Source organism: Trichosurus vulpecula, chromosome 4, assembly GCF_011100635.1.
Source record: "Trichosurus vulpecula isolate mTriVul1 chromosome 4, mTriVul1.pri, whole genome shotgun sequence".
NCBI lineage: Eukaryota > Metazoa > Chordata > Mammalia > Diprotodontia > Phalangeridae > Trichosurus > Trichosurus vulpecula.
This window is the reverse complement of record NC_050576.1, coordinates 247,210,404-247,229,328: the sequence shown is the minus strand read 5'-3', so window position 1 is coordinate 247,229,328 and position 18,925 is coordinate 247,210,404. Positions and strand designations below refer to the sequence as shown.

The window sequence follows — 18,925 nt, the reverse complement described above, 5'->3', positions numbered from 1 at the left end:
AATAATGGACTTATGCCTAAGCATTAACATGAAATTGAAGGTCAAGTTCCTCCCACTTAGGGATAAATAAATTAATAAATAAATAAGACAAAAAGGGGAGCCTGTTCTGAAAAATGGTGTTTAAAGCTGTGCAAAATTAACATTTTCATTATTAATGGAAAAATGAGGGAGGAAAATCTGCTTCCCACATTTCTGGAAGCCTTTCATTGGCACCAGCTGTGGCTAAGAGAATTCTTTCTCCTCCAAAGCCTATTATGCAGGTGAGTGGTATATTTTATAATGAGTTCTAGGCCACCTGCCTTTTTGAGGAAATTAATATCAAGATGGATATTTTGTCTTTTTTGTCCTCAGCTGATGTGCCTAAGACCTTCCCATTTGGTGCATCTCTGCACCCCATAAAAATGAACAGTAGATGTTGTTGTTTGGCTATGGATGATTATTTTTAAGATATTTTCTGAAAGGTATTTCTGAAAACAACTTCTTGAGGGCTTTTTTTATTATTGAAACATACTGCCGTAGGTAAAGGAATAAGTCAGCAAAAGCTATAGCCGGAGGTTTGTATCTAATGTGATTACATTTGATGAATAAAGCAGTGGGTGTAAGGGGATCGTGTCAGCGGCTCAAACGGTTGGATGGTTTTAACCGGTTTTTAACAATTCTTCCCCAGTTCCCCATAGGACTACTCAGGAGATCCGATGGACTCGGGGAGCAGCCGGTGTCTGGAGAATGTCGGGAGCAGGACCTGCCACGATCTGAAGATGAACGTGAGCAAGAAGATTGTGGCGCTGTCCAGCCCCCTCCACGCCCCCGACATGCCCCAGGAAATGAAGAGAAGCTGCCCCTTGGAGAAGCAGGGGGAGATGGGCAGCGAGAGGGTCAAGACGACAAAGGCCTTGAAGGAGAAGCAGAGCAGCGAGCCGGACAGAGGCGGGCTCAAGCGCAGGACGGAGAGCGAGGAAAAGCCCCCGCCGCCCAAGAGGGAAGCCCGGGGCGGCGAGCCGGAGAGCCCGCTGATGGCTATGGCTCTGCCCCACATCCCTCTGAAGAACGTCATGGACGTGGAGATGAAGCTGGTCTACATCGACGAGGAAGACGTCACCTACGAGTTCGTGGAGTCGCTGGTGTCCGGCGGCTCTCCGGCCGCCTGCGAAGCGGCCGACATGGTGGGCCCGGTGAGCGCGCCTCGCTTCGGCTTTCTGCCCCAGATGGACAGGTGGCTCCAGGTGGCCCTGAAGGACGCCAGCACCTGCTACAGGCAGAAGAAGTACGCCATGGCGGCGGGGCAGTTCAGAACAGCCCTCGAGGTATGGAAATTAAGACGCGGCGGATCGGGGACGGAGGGTGGCGGAGGGGAGGAGGTCATTGAATGTGGCAGGGGCAGTGGAGGACGCTGTGCCTATACAGCCAGGGATGAGTACCTGCAAACTAACAAACATGGTGATGCGTGAGAGGGAGGGTGGCACCCTAAAGTGAGAAAGACCCAGGGGACAAATCACTTACTCTGTGTCCCAAGGCGACGCTCTAAGACTCTAAATGTTATGGCTACTGGACTTGGAGCTGGGAAGACCTGAGTTTGAATCCTGCTTCAGACACCCTCTGGAAATGTAAAAAAAAAAAAAAATCACCTCTCTGCCTCAATTTCCTCATCTGTGAAACGAGGATGTTGGACTTGAAGGTCTCTAAGGTTCCTTCCAGCTCTAAATCTGTGGTCCAGTGGATGGAATTTCCATACTCGGAGTTCCCTAAGCCAGTGAAATCACAAACTCGGGCTAATTGAACCACCACCACCACCACCACCACAATAACAGCTGCCATTTATATACTGCTTTGAGAGGCAAGATGTGGTAGATAAGAGTTTAGTCTCCCAGTCAGGAGGGTGTGGCTTCAAATCCCCGCTCTTGCACCTGCTGGGCTGGTGATTCTCCATGCCCCAGGCGACTTTCAGAGATTCCCTATCGTGTAGAAAGTGTCAGCTTCCATTGATAGAGCGTCCTCATCCAGGAGTTCCATATGTCAGTGAAATCACAGGTTCATCCTACACACACAATGCACGTGTATATGAATATGCATATTTATAGTGTGTACGCAACTGTGTATCTATGCATGTATGTGAATTGTGTATACATGTATATATGTGTATGTATGTGCAAAATACAGCATCATGTCCAAGGTCCCTGCTTTGCTTTAAGGTTTATAAACACTCTATATACATTTTCTCATGTATAAGTATAAATGCATAGATGTAATGTTCACATGTACACATATGTATACACATGCATGCATGTGCATATATGCACACGTATGAGATGATGTCTATAAAGCACTGTGCAGACCTTGACTATATATGTATATACATACACACATATTTACAGTATACACAATATACATGTATGTTTGAAGCAATATACCTGCATTGCTTACATATGAAGCAATATGTATGTATATACAATTATTCCTATACATGAGAAAATTTGTACTCAGTGTTTTGTAAACTTTTAAACAAAGAAGGAACCTTGGACATTATACTATATCCATGTATGTGTATAATTTACACACACATGTGCACACACACAAATATACATATGCACGATACACAACTGTGTGTATGTGTGTCTATATATCTATATCTGTATCTGTAGCTATGTGCGTATCCTTGTTCATCTCCAAGGCTTCCTCCCTACCTTTTTTTTTTAATATCGGGTCTTCCCATCTTACCCAGGCTAGAATGCAGGGGCTACTCACAGACTTGATCCACCGACTGATTAACACCGGAGGTTTGACCTGCTGCATTTCAAACCTAGGCTGGTTCGTTCCCCTCTAGACTGCCTGCTGGTCCCATATTCCCAAAGATTCTTCATACTGATATCAAACGTAGTATAGACACATCGTCAGCATCTCAGCACTGGCTCAAGAGATCTGCCAGTCTCAGAAGCTCCATGAGTTAGAATTACAAAGTATGCTACCGTGACTAGCCCATGCACCCGTCCACACTGAGGATGGCAGCTCCCTGAGGTGTCCATGAAAATAATACCGAGTATGTTAACCCTACAGGTCATGAGAAACTTGAGAAGAGAAGGCTTGTAATCACTGCTGTGGTGATTAGGATAGGGAGAAGTGAAAGACTTGCCTTGTTCAGAAACACAGCAGCACATGAGTGGGAGATGGAGAAATGAATGGTGGGTTGGGTTTGGGCAAAATGTGATTGGACGAGGGACAAGGGGAGTCAAGAGTAGAGCCTAGTGTAGAATTAAACTGTTTCAGCCACGGGTCAAGACCAGGAAAGCAAGAGGCTGATGGCCAGGTAAATTACTAAGGGTGGGGTGAAGACACATCACAGTGAGGATGAAGAATAGGATTGAGGTAATGAGACATAGAAAGAGGTCGAATGATAAAAGAATGTGATTAGATAAAGGAACATGGAAATAGAAGGCTTGGGGATGACCACGCCTGTATGCAGCTGACTTTGTGACATGGAGGAGTCAGCCTTGCAGCATTCACAAGCAGAATTCGGCAGGGCTGCGCTTTATACACATGCTCTCCCCTGATCCTCACAATGAGTTTTCGAGGGGGTTACCGCAGGCATGAGGGTCTTCATCTCACCTACTATGAAACTGGGACTCATTGACTTGCCCGGGGTCACACATTCTGAGTGACAGAGGTCAAATTCAAAGACATATCCTGCTGCAGTTTCTGTCAGAGTCCAGCATCTCTACCTGCTCCTTTGCTCTCTTACTCCAAAAAGGCAAAAAGACCAACCTGTTAAGTGAAAGAAAATGTTCATGACAGTTCAAATAGCACTAAGAATTTGATGAGGAATTAGGCTTCCCCTGTGTTATTCCAAGATCAGGAAAAGCCGCAAACGACCCAGGTTTTTTAAGCTCTTCTTATCGGATTTATGTCTGGTTGAACTCCACCAAGTGTATAAATTAGAATTCCGATTGGAATCCTAGAAGTATGCTAAATCATTTTCATGAACGCAGAGTGAATCCCCTAAACCTCCCATCCTTAGAACGTCAGAGAGGAAACTGGGCCCCAGAGGCGAAAACAGCACAGCTTGTAAGTGGAAGAATCAGGACCAGAACCTAAGTATCCTCCCTCCCAGGCTGGGCCTCTTTTTATTGTCTCTCCACAAGGACATCTAAAACTTGGAAAATGAGTCACATCCCCAATTGTTGTTGCCCAAGAACCTGACAGTGAAAACACCTGTCCTGCCAGTGGAGATAATAATGACTCAAGACAAGTGATCAGAGAGTAGATCGGGATTCTTAACTTTTCTTCCCATGTATCCTGGACCCCTTTGGCAGTCACACTGATGAAGCCTGTGGGCACCTTCTCAGAACCATGTTTTTCAATGCATAAAGATCACAAAGGAAATCAGTTATATTTCAATACCACTATGAAAATATATTAAAAAATAAAAACAAGGTCATAGACCCCAGGTTAAAAACCCTTAGCAGAAGATACTTCTTTGTAGGTCTATAATCTTATCACTTTGGATGTTCCCTAAAACAGTGCTGATCTCAGTCCATCCATGACTGTCCATCCTGTGTGACCCTATTTTTCTCTACGCTACTCTTTTTCTATGGAATTCAGATAGAAACAATCCTGTGACAAGTCACTATCTTGCTGTTTTTAAAAATTCCATGTTTTAGGGACTGTTGCCCAAGTGGATAGAATAAATGCTTTTGTAGTTGACGAAAAGTACTGAGATATAAGCTCGTCTTCTGTGATTTCATGGAAACATCCCGAATGCCACCCTAGTACCACATAGGACAACAGGAATGCTAAGCACAGACCCTGTGCTTTAATCCAGTCCCCGTGTGATGTTGATCTCTTCTGGTAGGTCTCTATATTGCAAAAGCATCACATTCCGTGAGCTTAAATATCACAAGAATTTGCTGTAGTGACTCCTATTTAAAATATTATTTTTAATAGATTGATGTTTTTCAGACGATTTTAGAGAGCAGTTTGGTCTATGTAGTAGCAATTAGATTTAAAGATGTCTCCCATCCATTAATAGGCCGTGTGACCTGCTTATGTCATAGGAAGCCTAAGACATATGTGGTGGAAGGAGCTTCCTGACAGGAAAAGGAAGCAATGTCACAGGAAATGCTGAGAGAGAGAGAGAGAGAGAGAGAGAGAGAGAGATGTTATGACTTCTAATGGCTGCTAAAGGCCGCCCTCGTGATTGTTAGAACTGAACAGGCTGACTTGGCTGTACTGTGAGTTTGTTTTGAGGAAGACCCCATCAGGGGGTTGGAGAGGTTTTGGGATGGTGAGGCTCCATGTTGTGATATTCTGTATGGAATGTTTTGGGTTCCTTGCTGTTATGATGAAGTAGACTGACTGGCTGTGGGAGCTGAGCATTTGGTTATGGGATATGGTTCTCTGCTGTCTGAGTAAATGGTTCACTTCTTCCGCCTTCTATGTGGAGAGGCTCGTATGCTTTGAGATACAGAACTACATAGGCATTTTGACAGTGATCATCTACAGTGTTATCGTTGCCTTACTGTTTCAGTCTGTGACAGTGATCTGATTTCACTACAGTTTATTGGATGGGTTCTCCAAGACACCTTGAAGTCTGTACAGTCATCAGGCTTCTTAGGATAATCTATGTGTAATTACTGGTGACAATAGACTGGTTTTGAAATGTCATGATAAACCCCTCCATCTCCACAAGCAAATTGGCTTGACTCAGAAATGTGATTGATCCTTCTCTGTCAACTGTTGTTGTTGGATTCCACATGGATGTTGCCCGTGGAAGGAATTTTGATTCCATTCTTGAATTGTAACCGTTTCATAGGCTCTGTCTGTAAGTAATTCAATTTCAGTTACCCAGACCAGACCAACTCAATGATGCGTGCGTGTTAACTAGCCTTTACAGCTGCTTAGAAAATAATGTCTGCCTGCTCCAGAAGTTTTCTAAAGAGTTTTGATCTGTTGACTGTGTGCTCCAGAATGGTTTATTGATATTTTACGTTTTTTTTGGAAAGGAAGTGTTAATTTTTCTAGAAATGCCTCAGGCTTATGAGTCCTGTCTTTTTTTCCCTCTTCTTCATATTTTATTATTTAATATTTTTAGTTTTCAACATTGATTTCCACAAGATTTTGAGTTACAAATTTTCTCCCCATTTCTACCCTCCCCCCCACTCCAAGATGGCATATATTCTGATTGCCCCGTTCCCCAGTCAGCCCTCCCTTCTGTCACTCCATTCCCTGCCCCATCCCCTTTCCCCTTACTTTCTTGTAGGGCAAGATAGATTTCTGTACCCCATTGCCTGTAGATCTTATTTCGCAGTTGTATGCAAAAAGAACTTTTATTGAGCATCCGCTTTTAGACCTTTAAATTCCAAATTCTCTCCCCTCTTCCCTCCCCACCTACCCTCCCTAAGAAGGCAAGCAATTCAACATAGGCTACACATGTATCATTATGCAAAACATTTCCACAATAATCATGTAGTGAAAGACTTAACTATATTTTGCTCCTTCCTATCCTGTCCCCCTTTATTCAATTTTCTCCCTTGACCCTGTCCCTTTTCGAAAGTGTTTGTTTTTGATTACCTCCTCTCCCTATTTGCCCTCCCTTCTATCATCCCCCCTTTTTATCTCTTTCCTCCTTCTTTCCTGTGGGGTGAGATACCCAATTGAGTATGTGTATTTTTTGCTCCTCAGGTCAAATCCGATGAGAGCAAGATTCACTCATTCCCCCTCACCTGCCCTGCCCTTCCTTTTTTGCCACTTTTATGCGAGGTAATTTACCCCATTCTATCTCTCCCTTTCTCCCTCTCTCAATATATTCCTCTCTCACCCCTTAATTTTATTTTATTTTTGGATAGCATCCCTTCATATTCAACTCACCCTGTGCCCTCATCTTTCCATGTAGGAATGTAAACAAAACAGTTCAACTTTAGTAAGTCCCTTATGATTTCTCTTTCTGGTTTTCCTTTTTATGCTTCTCTTGATTCTTGTGTTTGAAAGTCAAATTTTCTATTCAGCTCTGGTCTTTTCATCGAGAAAGCTTGAAAGTCCTCTGTTTTATTGAAAATCCATATTTTACCTTGGAGCATTATACTCTGTTTTGCTGGGTAGGTGACTCTTGGTTTTAATCCTAGCTCCTTTGACCTCCAGAATATTATATTCCAAGCCCTTCAATCCCTTAACGTAGAAGCTACTAGATCTTGTGTTATCCTGATTGCGTTTCCACAATACTCAAATTGTTTCTTTCTGGCTGCTTGCAGTATTTTTTTTTCTCCTTGACCTGGGAACTCTATTTTACCCACTGGTGCTAGGCAGTTTTCCTTGATAATTTCTTGAAATATGATGTTGAGGCTCTTTTTTTTTTGATCATGGCTTTCAGGTAGTCCAATAATTTTTAAATTATCTCTCCTGGATCTATTTTCCAGGTCAATGTTTTTTCCAATGAGATATTTCACATTGTCTTCCATTTTTCATTCCTTTGGTTCTGTTTTATAATTTCTTGACTTCTCATAAAGTCAACGAGCTTTCACTTGCTGCAGTCTGACTTTTTAGGTGGTATTTTCTTCAGTGGTCTTTTGGACCTCCTTTTCTCTTTGCCTTTCAAGGCATTCTTCTCCTCATTTGCTTTTTGGAGCTCTTTTGACATTTGGGTTAGTCTATTTTTTTAAGCTGTTATTTTCTTCAGTATTTTTCTGGGTCTCCTTTAGCAAGTTGTTGACTTGTTTTTCATGATTTTCTTGCATCACTCTCATTTCTCTTCCCAGTTTTTCCTCCATTTCTCTTACTTGCTTTTCCATATCCTTTTTGAGCTCTTCCATGGCCTGAGACCAATTTATATTTTTCTTGGAGGCTTTTTGTATACTTCTTCTGGCTGCATGTTTTGATCTTCTTTGTCACCAAAAAAAAAAAAGATTCTATAGTCTGAGTCTGAGTCTGAGTCCTTTTATGCCATCTGCTGCTCATGTTCCCAGCCAGCTACTTGACTCTTGAGCTTTTTGTCAGGGTATAACTGCCTTCAGAGTGGAGAGTGCTTTGTCCCAAGCTTTAGGAGATGCACTGCTGTTTTCAGAGCTACTTCTCCTCCACTGTCACTGCAAGCTCTGTCACAGCAGTGCTCTTCCTCCCCCAAGAACTGCCAAACAGGACTGCAACCCAGATCCAAGCAGAGCAAAGCAGAAGAACCCTGCCTCTGCACCAACAAAGTGCTCCCTTCACTCTTGCTCTGATCTGCCACATGATTCCTCCCACTGGGTGGATCTCAGGCCAGAAGCAGCCCTTGCTGGAGCTCTGGAACCAGCCGCCATAGCTTCCTTCTGCTCCCGCCACACCACCTCCACCACCCCCAGGGTGGGGCTGGACTGCTCACTTCTCTCACCCAGATCCAGAAGTTTTCCCACTAGCCTGCTGTGCGGTCTTTGGTGTTTGTGGGTTGAGAAGTCTTCTAACTGCCACAGCTCAATGATTCATGGCCCTCAGGCCTGCTCCTCCGAACTCCCAGTCTGGTCTATCTTGACATGGTCCATGCTGAGCTGTGCTCTGCTCCCAGTACCGTGCGATAGACCCTTCCCGGGGACCATCCAGGCTGTCCTGGGCTGGAGACCTGCTTCCCTCTGCAAAGTTCTCATTTCAGTCTTTTTAATATATTCATATATATATATATATATATATATATATTATATATATACATATACATATAAATATACATATGTGTATATATATATATATATGACCTAAATAAGCCATGAGTGAGGAATTGAGACAAAGGCATTTTGAGAATCCATATGAACAGTATACCTGTTACAGTGCTTTGGGTTAGGTTGGTCAGTGATTATCATTGGGTTGTTCAGTGATGGTCAACTGATAATAAGCTCCTTTTTTACACCATAGGCACGTTTTGACACGGTCTTAGCTATCTAGTGTTTATAGGGTTTTTTTTTTAAGTGATACAGGTTGCGAATGTTTTTGTTTTTTAATAAAGAATAGAAACTCATATTTGGCTTGTAGTTATAGGCTTGTTGGAGTACATAAGTGATGTATTCTCTTAAGAAAGATGAGATCAATTTTATATCTGCAAGGAAGCTGGTGAAATGCATTGTTAGTAATCCATGAAGCATTTGAGCCAATAGTTATGAATCTCATGTAGCCCTCCATTTTCCATTTTGCAGAAAAGCTATTTTCAGTCCCCTTTCCTGACATAACCGTTCATCTATTTGTGATATTAAGCTAACAACATGCGAGGTTTCCCCTCTCATTTGATCCAACTTGTGTTTTTATTACATTGGACCTCTTGCAACCTTGTAGTTAACCAGAGATTTTCCACATTCTCCCTTCTTTGGGGGTTTTTCATGCCTCTGATTTATCTACTTCCCACGTCTCTGTAGTAAAGTTTTTGATAGATGTTGAATCATTTATTCTTTCCTTTTGACTTTGGCTTTGATTATTGTTGTCACCATTGGTATTATAGAGCAGTTGAATTTTACTATTGTACAGTAACAGTGAGAATATGAAGGTCATTCCTTGTGCTCCAGGTACTGAAATAAGTTGTTCGATGTCCATATTAGGTCAAGATGAGGAGAAAACTACTTACAAACCTTTGGAGCAAAGCCAGGATTCCTGAAGGAACAAACTAAAGACCATCAGCTCCCATGGATTCAGTTATCTCTCTGCTGATGATTCTCAGATCTTCATGTCCAGCCACAGCCTCTCTGCTGACCTCTAGTCGTGCATTTCTAACTACCTATTGGAGATCTCAAACTGAAAGTCCTGTTGTTTAATCATTTCAGTCGTGTCTGACTCTCCGTGACCCATCTGGAGCTTTCTTTAGCAAAGATACTGGAGTGATTTGCCGTTACCTTCTCAGGCTCATTTTACAGAAGAGGAAACTGAGGCAAACAGGGTTCAGTGACTTGCCCAGGGGCACACAGATAGTAAGTGTCTAAGGCCATATTTGAACTCAGGTCTTCCTGTCTCTAAGTCCACTATGCCAGCCAGCTGCTGTATGTCCTGTAGACATCTTAAATTGAACATGCCCAAACCTGAAGAGATGATAATGGATTTAAATTTGGGTAAAGTTATAATGGGCTTGTCCTATCTCCCAGAAAAAAAATACCATTCATTGTATCATCTGTTCTTGATAATATTGTATTGGTGTCGAGTCACATCTTTCCCCCCAAATCCTCCCCTTTTCCTGATTTCCCTATTACTGTCGAGGATGACACCATCCTCCCAGTCATGCAGGCTCATAATCTGGGTATCATCCTTGCCTCCTCCCTCTCTCTCACCCCCCATGTCTGATAAGTTACCAAGACATTCTGATTTCACCTCTGCAACACCTCTCACCTATTTCCCCTTCTCTCTCTTCTGGCAGAGCTGCCACCCTGGTGCAGACCCTCATACCTCACCTTACACTATTAAAATACCTGGTGGTTGGTCTGCCTGCCCCAAGTCTCTCCCTACTCCAGTCCATCTTGCATCCAGCTGTCAAAATGATCTTCTAAAGCGCAGGTCTGACTGTCATCTCCCTACTCAGTAACATAATTGTAAAAATCCCCTCTTTGGTATTCAAGGTCCTTCATAACCTGCTCCCCTGGCCTTTCAAGTCTTTTTACACCTTCCAACCTACACACACACACACACACACACACACACACACACACACACACATTCTTCAATCCAGTGACACTGGCCTCTTTGCCATTTCTTCACATAGAAAGTCCATCTCCCAATATTTCATGACTTCTAATAGGTAACTAAGTAGTCGAGTAGATAGAATGCTACATTTGAAGTCAGGAAAACCTGAATTCTAACCCTGTTTCAGACAACAACTAGCTTCGTGACCCCAGACAAGTCACTGAATCTGTAAGCTTCAGTTTCCTCATCTACAAAGGATTGTTGTGTGGGTCAAATAAAATGAGATGATACATATAAAGCTCATTTCAGACCTCAAAGTTCTATCAAGTATTTATTGTTGTTGTGATTGTGAAGAGGCTCTGAAAATCCCTCAAAGCCTTAGCCTTAGCCCCAAATATTCTTCTTCAAGTCCTATTCTTGATAGCTGTAGATAGAGCAGAACTACAGTAATCCTCCTTTCCTGCTATCCTTCACCGATCGAGAAATGCTCTAAAATGTCTCATACATACAGTCTCCCCCCCCATCACCACACACACCACACACACATACCACACGGACTTCCCTGATCTCAGAGCTCTGCTACAGCTGCTGGTAAAGCTTTAGATGCTGACACTAATTACCGGTAATTAACAAAGGTCATTATTTTAGGACCCAAACTTAGCTTAGACATCTGGCTTAGCTTTCATCTGAACATCTAGGGAGTCGAACCTTCTGACCTCACCTGCAGTGTGTCTAATCAATCAAGGCTACGGATGGCCAAGACACTCTTCAGCATTGTTCATTCTTCTTGTTCTCATGTTTTCTCCAGGACTTTGACAGTGCTGAGATCTCATCAATGCGGGTACTCCTTCCACTGGTGCCAATAAGAGCCCACCCCTGTCTTCTTATTCCCTGTGGCTTTTGTCCTCTTCCCAAATCCACTACAGATAGTCAGCCTGTGTACTGGCAGCCTTGTTCTCCCTCCCTTTATGTTTTGTGAATATCGCCAGAGCAGATGAGCTGGTCACCAATTATCTCCCTCTCTCCATGCCCACTCACCTTCTTTTCTGGTCATATACACCTCTAAGGTCACCTCCTAACTCTGCTTTACCAGAGCAATTCTTCACTGATAATGCATTGATGACTTTGCCTGCTGACTACGCACCTTCTTCAATGCCCTTTAGATAGTATTTACCTTTAATTCTTCCTAACTCTCTAGACCACTTTCTCCACTGTGCCCCAGCAGCCTTCTCACGCTGGAAGATTCCTCCACCTCTACAGCCCCTTCCTCTGGTTTGTCAGTTCCTTCTGGAAGTGCCCAGGTCAGCCGCTTTTACCCCTTCAGTCTCTATAGACTACACTCCTGATTCTCCAGACTTCTTTCTCTACCCTGCCCTTCTCCTGTCCCTAACCTCCCAGATTTTAAACTCCCTTTTATGCGTCGTCTTCCAGGGATTGTCCTTCTTTTTCTTTGTATTGGATTTGTATTTCTAGAGCTCAGCATAATGGTTGGCACACAGTAAGTGCTTCATAAATGCTTGTTGACGTGACTAGGACATTTTGTGCCTTGTAGCCCTACAGCAGCACTAGAAGTTTGTTGTTTAAAAGATAAGCCCTTGTTTTGGAGACAAGCCTTGGCTCATTAGAAGTGGTGCTCAGTTTCTCAAAAGCAATCCGGTCAACTCTTGCCATCCTGATCATCCCTATACCTAGAATTCCTGAGGGAGTGTGCTTTATCCCTCCCATTCCATTAGCATTTTAGGCCTCATTTAGGCATCCTCAATAATTAGGACTCAGTAAGGCTCAAAGGAGGACATGGAATCATAGATCTTGATCTAGGAGGGACCATCTTCTTCATTTGACAGATGAGGAAACTGAGGCAAACAGAGGTTAAGTAACTTACCAGTGTCATTAACTGTCTGAGATGGGATTTGAACCCAGATCTTGACTCTAAATCCGGTCTTATCCTTGGTCAAATAGAAATGGACCTAACGCAGAATCACACAATTGGAGAATTAGAAGCCATCTGATCCAATTCGTATATGAATGAAATCCCCAGTATGATACCCCCAACAAATGGTCAACAGGCCTCTGCTTGAAGGCCTCTAAAGTGGCAGAACCCACCGTGTCTCCAGAGCTTTTGAATAGCTCTAACAATGAATAAACATTTATAGAGTGCTAGTCATGTGCCCTCCTGCCCAGTTTCACTGATCCCTCAGGGCAGAGGAGGAGACCTCCCTGGGGTCTCAGAGGCCACACACATTCAAGCAGGTAGTGGTCAGGCCGGAAAGTCTTCAAATATGGGCTTCTCGTGGTTGTCTTGCATGAGGGAAAACATCCCAGCTAGGCAGTAGTCTTTCTTTGGACACTTAGGAAGTTTGCCCGTGCTTCATTCAACATGAGGAGTGAGCTTGTAATAGGCACTAATTTCCCTTTGTAGTTTGGTCCTAAGTGGAGGAGGGTGCGATTTTCCTCTGCCAATTTCCTCTGATGATTTTGCTCTGAGGAGCATCTCTGGAGTCTGCCCCCCTCACATGCTGAGGGTCTCTTGTGGAGCCAAGCACAGTCTCCCAGAAATAGTATCCCTGGAACCTCATTACAGAGCATTCTTGATAATAGGACGGACTTTGATATATGGCAGCTCCATCTGGGCTGCTATTGGAAAGCACTTGTTTAATGAATTATAGAAAAGGTCTGATTATAAGACTTTTATAATGAGACTCAGGGGCATGAAAAACTGGATGTCCTCAAGAGCTAATAGGATATAATACAGCCATGAGACTGAGTCAGTGGTATCATAAGAAGATAGGAAAAATTGAGATGAGTTTGAGCAGCATTCAAATGGGTGTAATATCCCAAGCTCAGAATATGATTAGCAATGGATCAGAAAAGCATAAGCCTATGCTGAAAGAGGCCAACCTTCTCATTCTACAGATCCCAGAGAGTCAAGTGACTCATCACAGAGTATTCAAAGGAAAATCCAGAATTCAAACTCAAGTACTTTGACTCCAAACCCAGCATTCTTTGCTCCATACATGCCATGGTTAACAAATGGCCAAAGTACTGGCTTTGGATTCAGGGGACCTGAGTTCAAATCCTGCTTTTCCTATTTATCACCTTTCCTCCGAGATTACCTCTAGTTTTCTTTGTTTATGTCTTGTAGGTGAATAGTTGTTCACATGTTGTCTTCCTGCCACCTGAGGCAAACTTTTGTTTGTGTCACCAGCACTTAGCCCAGTGTCTGAAATGTAGTAGATATTTAATAAGTGCTTGTAACCAGAGTGGGATGGTGTAAAATGTGCTTGCTCTGGACCCAGATGATCTGGGTTCAAATCTCACCTCTGATACTACCTATGCCTATAACTCTGGGCAAGATCGGCCTCCCCAAACCTCAGTTTCCTCATTTGTAAAATAAGATGGTTGTACTAATATATATGTCCTCTGAAGCTTTAGATCTATGTTCCTATGGACAGGGATTGCCTGCCATTTTTTTCATTTGTGTCCTTCCTTTAATTGCTGGCTCTCCAAGCTGTGTCTGGCTGTGTTTGTTGAGGTCCCTTCCCAAAAGGTTGACCTCCAAGAGAAAACTATTTGTCTAAATCTCATAAAGGCTTGACGGAGGGGATGGAGCCGAGATGGCCATGTGAAAAGAGCGTCGTAGTGGAGCTCTCTCCCAAGTTCTGTCAGATTCCCATAAAAAAGTGAATCTGAGCAGATTTGAGAGCGTTAGAAACCACGAGCAGTCTGAGTAAGGCAAATTTCCAAGCCAGGAGAGTCCGAAAGGCCGACAGGATGAATCTGTAGGCTGGGAGAGCGCTCGGCGTGGGGAGCAGCTCCAGACAGCAGCAAAGTGGAAGCAGCCGCGGAAACCAACGTGTGAGACAGGCTGGGAGAAAGCTGGGCACCGAAACCGGCGGAGATCCCCAGACCTCCCAACACATGAGGGCAGTCTGTGGAAGCGACGAGAGGCAGCAGTGCAATGCCACCGGCCGTGAGACATCAACTCCTGAGGCTTGCAGCCCAAAGGTATGAAACGCGTCTTCTTGAACTTCTGGGAGACATAATGGCCAGGTAAACGGCTCTGTTCCTTCCCCTCCCTTCCCCTCCCCCAACCCAGAGAATTCCTCGGGGAAAAAAACCCTGGAATAGAGGAGATAGAAGTGGGGCTTCAGTGGCCGAGCAGTGGGAGTTCCTGAGTCCCAAAGGAGCAAAGCCAGCAGGGGTCAACACCAGGAGCCCAGACATACCCTTGCTCCCCCAGGGGAAGTGCCAGACACCAGCTGAAACAACAAAGAGCTGAGACCATCACTGAAGAGCAACAGTTCTGGAGAGCAACCCCATGGGAAGAGGAGACCTCAGGGAGCCAGACCCCTCCCCCACACTTCAGGAAACTGAAGGCTATAATTCACAAAGCCAGTACCTAGACTCACAATCCCCAGAATAAGAAAGCTGGGACAGAGAGCCCTGAGCCCCAAAAGCAGAAATTCATTGTAAAGCCAGGAAAAGGCTAACCAAACTGAAGAAGAACACAAAAAAACTGAGGACCATTGATTCTTTTTATGGAGACAGGCATGATCAAAATACCAATTTGGAAGAGGGTAGCAATGACACTATACCCACATCTGATACCTCAAAAGGGAATGTGAACTGGTCTCAAGCCCAAAAAGCATCACTGGAAGAGCTAAAGGAGGATTTAAAAAACCAAATTAGGGAGGTAAAAGAAAAAATGGAACAAAAAATACTGACAAAATCAAGTTCTTAAAAAATAAGATTGGCAAAATGGCTATGGAGATTCAGAATCTAAATAGAAAAATGACACTGTGACAGGTAAAATCAACCAATTGGAAAAGGAGACTCAAAAGCAAAATGAAGACAGCAGCTCATTAAAAATAAGAATTGAACAAGTGGAAGCTAACGACTCTATGAGGCATCAAGAAGTAGTCAAACAAAATGTAAAGAATGAAAAAATAGAAAAAAAAATGTGAAATATTTGATTGGAAAAACAACTGACCTGGAAGATAGATCCAGGAGAGACAATTTAAGAATTATTGGTCTACCAGAAATCCATGATGAAAAAAGAGCCTTGGCAGTATCTTCGAAGAAATAATCAAAGGTAACTGGCCAGAGGTCCTGGAACCAGAGGATAAAATAGTTATTGAAAGAATCCACTGATCACCCCCGAAAGAGATCCCAAGTTGAAAACACCAAGAAATATTATAGCCAAATTTCAGAATTACAAAGTCAAGGAGAAAATACTGCAAGCAGCCAAAAAAGAAACAATTCAAATATCGTGGATCTACAGTCAGAATCACGCAGGATCTCTCAGCTTCTACATTAAACGACAGGACAAATTGGAATATGATATTCCGAAGGGCAAAGGAGCTGGGACTACAACCAAGGATCAACTACCCAGCAAAATTAAGCATAATTTTTCAGGCAAGGAGATGGACATTCAACGAAATAAGGGAATTCCAGACCTTCCTGATGAAAAGGCCAGAACTCAATGGAAAATTTGATCTTCAAATACAAAACTCAAGAGAGACATAAAAAGTAAACAGGGGGAAAAAACCCCACAAACCTTATTCATCAATAAGGGCAAATTATTTACATCTTTATATAGGATTATATCATCTCATGTATGTTATACATATATACATATATATGTCAATCTTGAGAATAGTACAGCTATTATGACAATTGAAAGGGATACACATATATCTCTATAAAATAACTGATATAAGGATAAAAACATAATTAAGAGATGTAAAGGGAGGGCTATGAGAGAAGAGGTAAGGAGGTAGTAGAAAAGGGTAAATTACATCAAATGAAGAGGCACAAAAACATATTGTAGTAGAGGGAAAGAAGGGAGGGAGAAGAGCAGTATTTCAGCTTTACTGTCATCTGACCTGGTTCAAGAAGGGAATAACATTCGCTGATAAGTATAGAAATCTAACTTGTCCTACAGGTAGTAGGAGGGGAGAGGAGGGAAAAAAGGGAGGGGGGTGGTAAGAAGGGAGGAAAGAAGTAGCAAGTGGAAAACGGTAAGATAGGGGAGGGGAATCAAGAGGGAGGGTAAAATGAGGAAGGCGGCGGTCAAAAGCAAAACTTTGTTAAGGAGTGGAAGGGGAAAGGGAGAAATAAAAGCGTAAACAAGGGGGAAATAGGATGGAGAAAAATACACAGATAGAAATCATAACCGTGAATGTGAATGGGATGAACTCTCCCATAAAACGGAAGCAGATAGCAGAATGGATTAAAAGCCATAATCCTACAAGAAGCATTTCAAAGAGGGGGATACACACAGGGTAAAGGTAAAAGGCTGCTTCACCTAAAGTAAAAAAAAAGCAGGTGTAGCAATCCTAATCTCAGACAAAGCAGAAGTAAAGTTAGATTTAATTAAAAGAGATAAGGAAGGACACTACATCCTGCTAAAAGTCACCATAAACAATGAAGCAATATCATTGTTTAACATATATGCACCAAGTGGTATGGCATGCAGATTCTTAGAGGAGAGGTTAAGGGAGTTACAGGAAGAACTAGACAGCAAAACCATAATATTGGGAGAATTTTAGAAAAGGCAATATGATAGACCTCTGGAGAAAACCGAATGGGGATAAAAAGGAATATACTTTCTTCTCGGCAGTACATGGCACATACTCAAAAACTGACCATGTACTAGGGCATAAAAACCTCACAATCCATTGCAGAAAGGCAGAAGTAGTCAAAGCATCCTTTTCAGATCACGATGCAATAAAAATTATCTGTAATAAAGAACCATGGAAAAATTAGGTAAAAATTAATTGGAAACTAAATAATCTAATTCTAAAGAATGAGTGGGCCAAAGAACAAATCAGAGAAACAATTAATAACTTCATTCAGGAGAATGACATTAATGAGACAACATACCAAAACTTATGGGATGCAGCAAAAGCAGTTCTTAGGGGAAATTTTATATCTCTAAATGCTTATATGAATAAAATAGAGAAAAAGGAGATCAATGATCTGGGCATACAGCTGAAAAAGCCAGAAAAAGAGCAAATTGAAAATCCCCAATTAAATACCAAATTAGAAATAATGAAAATCAAAGGAGAGATTAATAAAATTGAAACCAAGAAAATTATTGAATTAATAAATAAAACAAAGATCTGGTTTTCTGAAAAAAACAATAAAATTGATAAACCTTTGGTCAATTTGATTAAAAAAAAGAAAGAAGAAAATCAAATTACCAGTATCAAAAATGAAAAGAGTGAAGTCACCTCTAACGAAGAGGAAATCAAAACAATAATTAGGAATTATTTTGCCCAAGTGTGTGCCCATAAATTTGACAACCTTAGGGACATGGATGAATATCTACAAAAACATAAATTGCCCAGGTTAATAGAAGAGGAAGTAAAATTTCTAAATAACCCCATTTCAAAAAAAAGAAATTGAGGAAGCCCTCAATGAACTCCGTAGGAAAAAATCTCCAGGGCCAGATGGTTTTACTCATGAATTCTATCAAACATTTAAAGAACAATTAATTCCTATACTTTATAGACTATTTGGGAAAATAGGTGAAGGAGTCTTAACAAATTCTTTTTATGAAAAAAATATGGTACTATACCCAAACCAGGTAGAGTCAAAACAGAGAAAGAAAATTATAGACCAATTTCCCTAATGAATATTGATGCAAAAATTTTAAGTAAAATATTAGCAAAAAGATTGCAGCAACTTACCATGAGAATAACACAATATGACCAGGTAGGATTTATTCCAGAAATGCAAGGCTGGTTCAATATTAGGAAAACTATTAACATAATTGACCATATCAACAACAAAACTAGCAGAAACCATATGATCATCTCAATAGATGCAGAAAAAGCCTTTAACAAAATACAATATGCATTCCTATTAAAAACACTAGAAAGCTTAGGAATAAATGAAGCCTTCCTTAAAATTATAAATAGCATCTACCTAAAACCATCAACAAGCATTATTTGTAATGGGGATAACCTAGTTGCATTCCCAGTAAGATCAGGGGTGAAACAAGCATGTCCATTATCACCCCTACTATTCAATTTGGTACTAGAAACATTAGCTGTAGCAATAAGAGAAGAAAAAGAAATTGAAAGAATTAGAATAGGCAAAGAAGAAACTAAATTATCAATTTGGCATATGATATGATGACTTACTTAGAGAATCCTAGAGAATCAAGTAAAAAACTACTTGAAATAATAACCAACTTTAGCAAAGTTGCAGGATATAAAATAAACCCACACAAATCCTCGGCATTACTATACATTACTAACAAAGCCCAACAGGAAGAGATAGAAAGAGAAATTCCATTCAAAGTTACTGT

At 41.9% G+C, this 18,925-nt stretch overlaps 1 protein-coding gene across 1 annotated transcript in view; it reads left to right on the top strand.

Annotated features, from left to right (window-relative positions):
- Nucleotides 1-695: 695 nt before the first annotated feature.
- Nucleotides 696-18,925, top strand: part of SPATA16 (spermatogenesis associated 16) — a 235,750-nt gene continuing 217,520 nt past the window's right edge. The window contains 1 exon segment of the mRNA XM_036755681.1: nucleotides 696-1,304. Within this exon segment, the coding sequence (XP_036611576.1) occupies nucleotides 696-1,304 (609 nt within the window).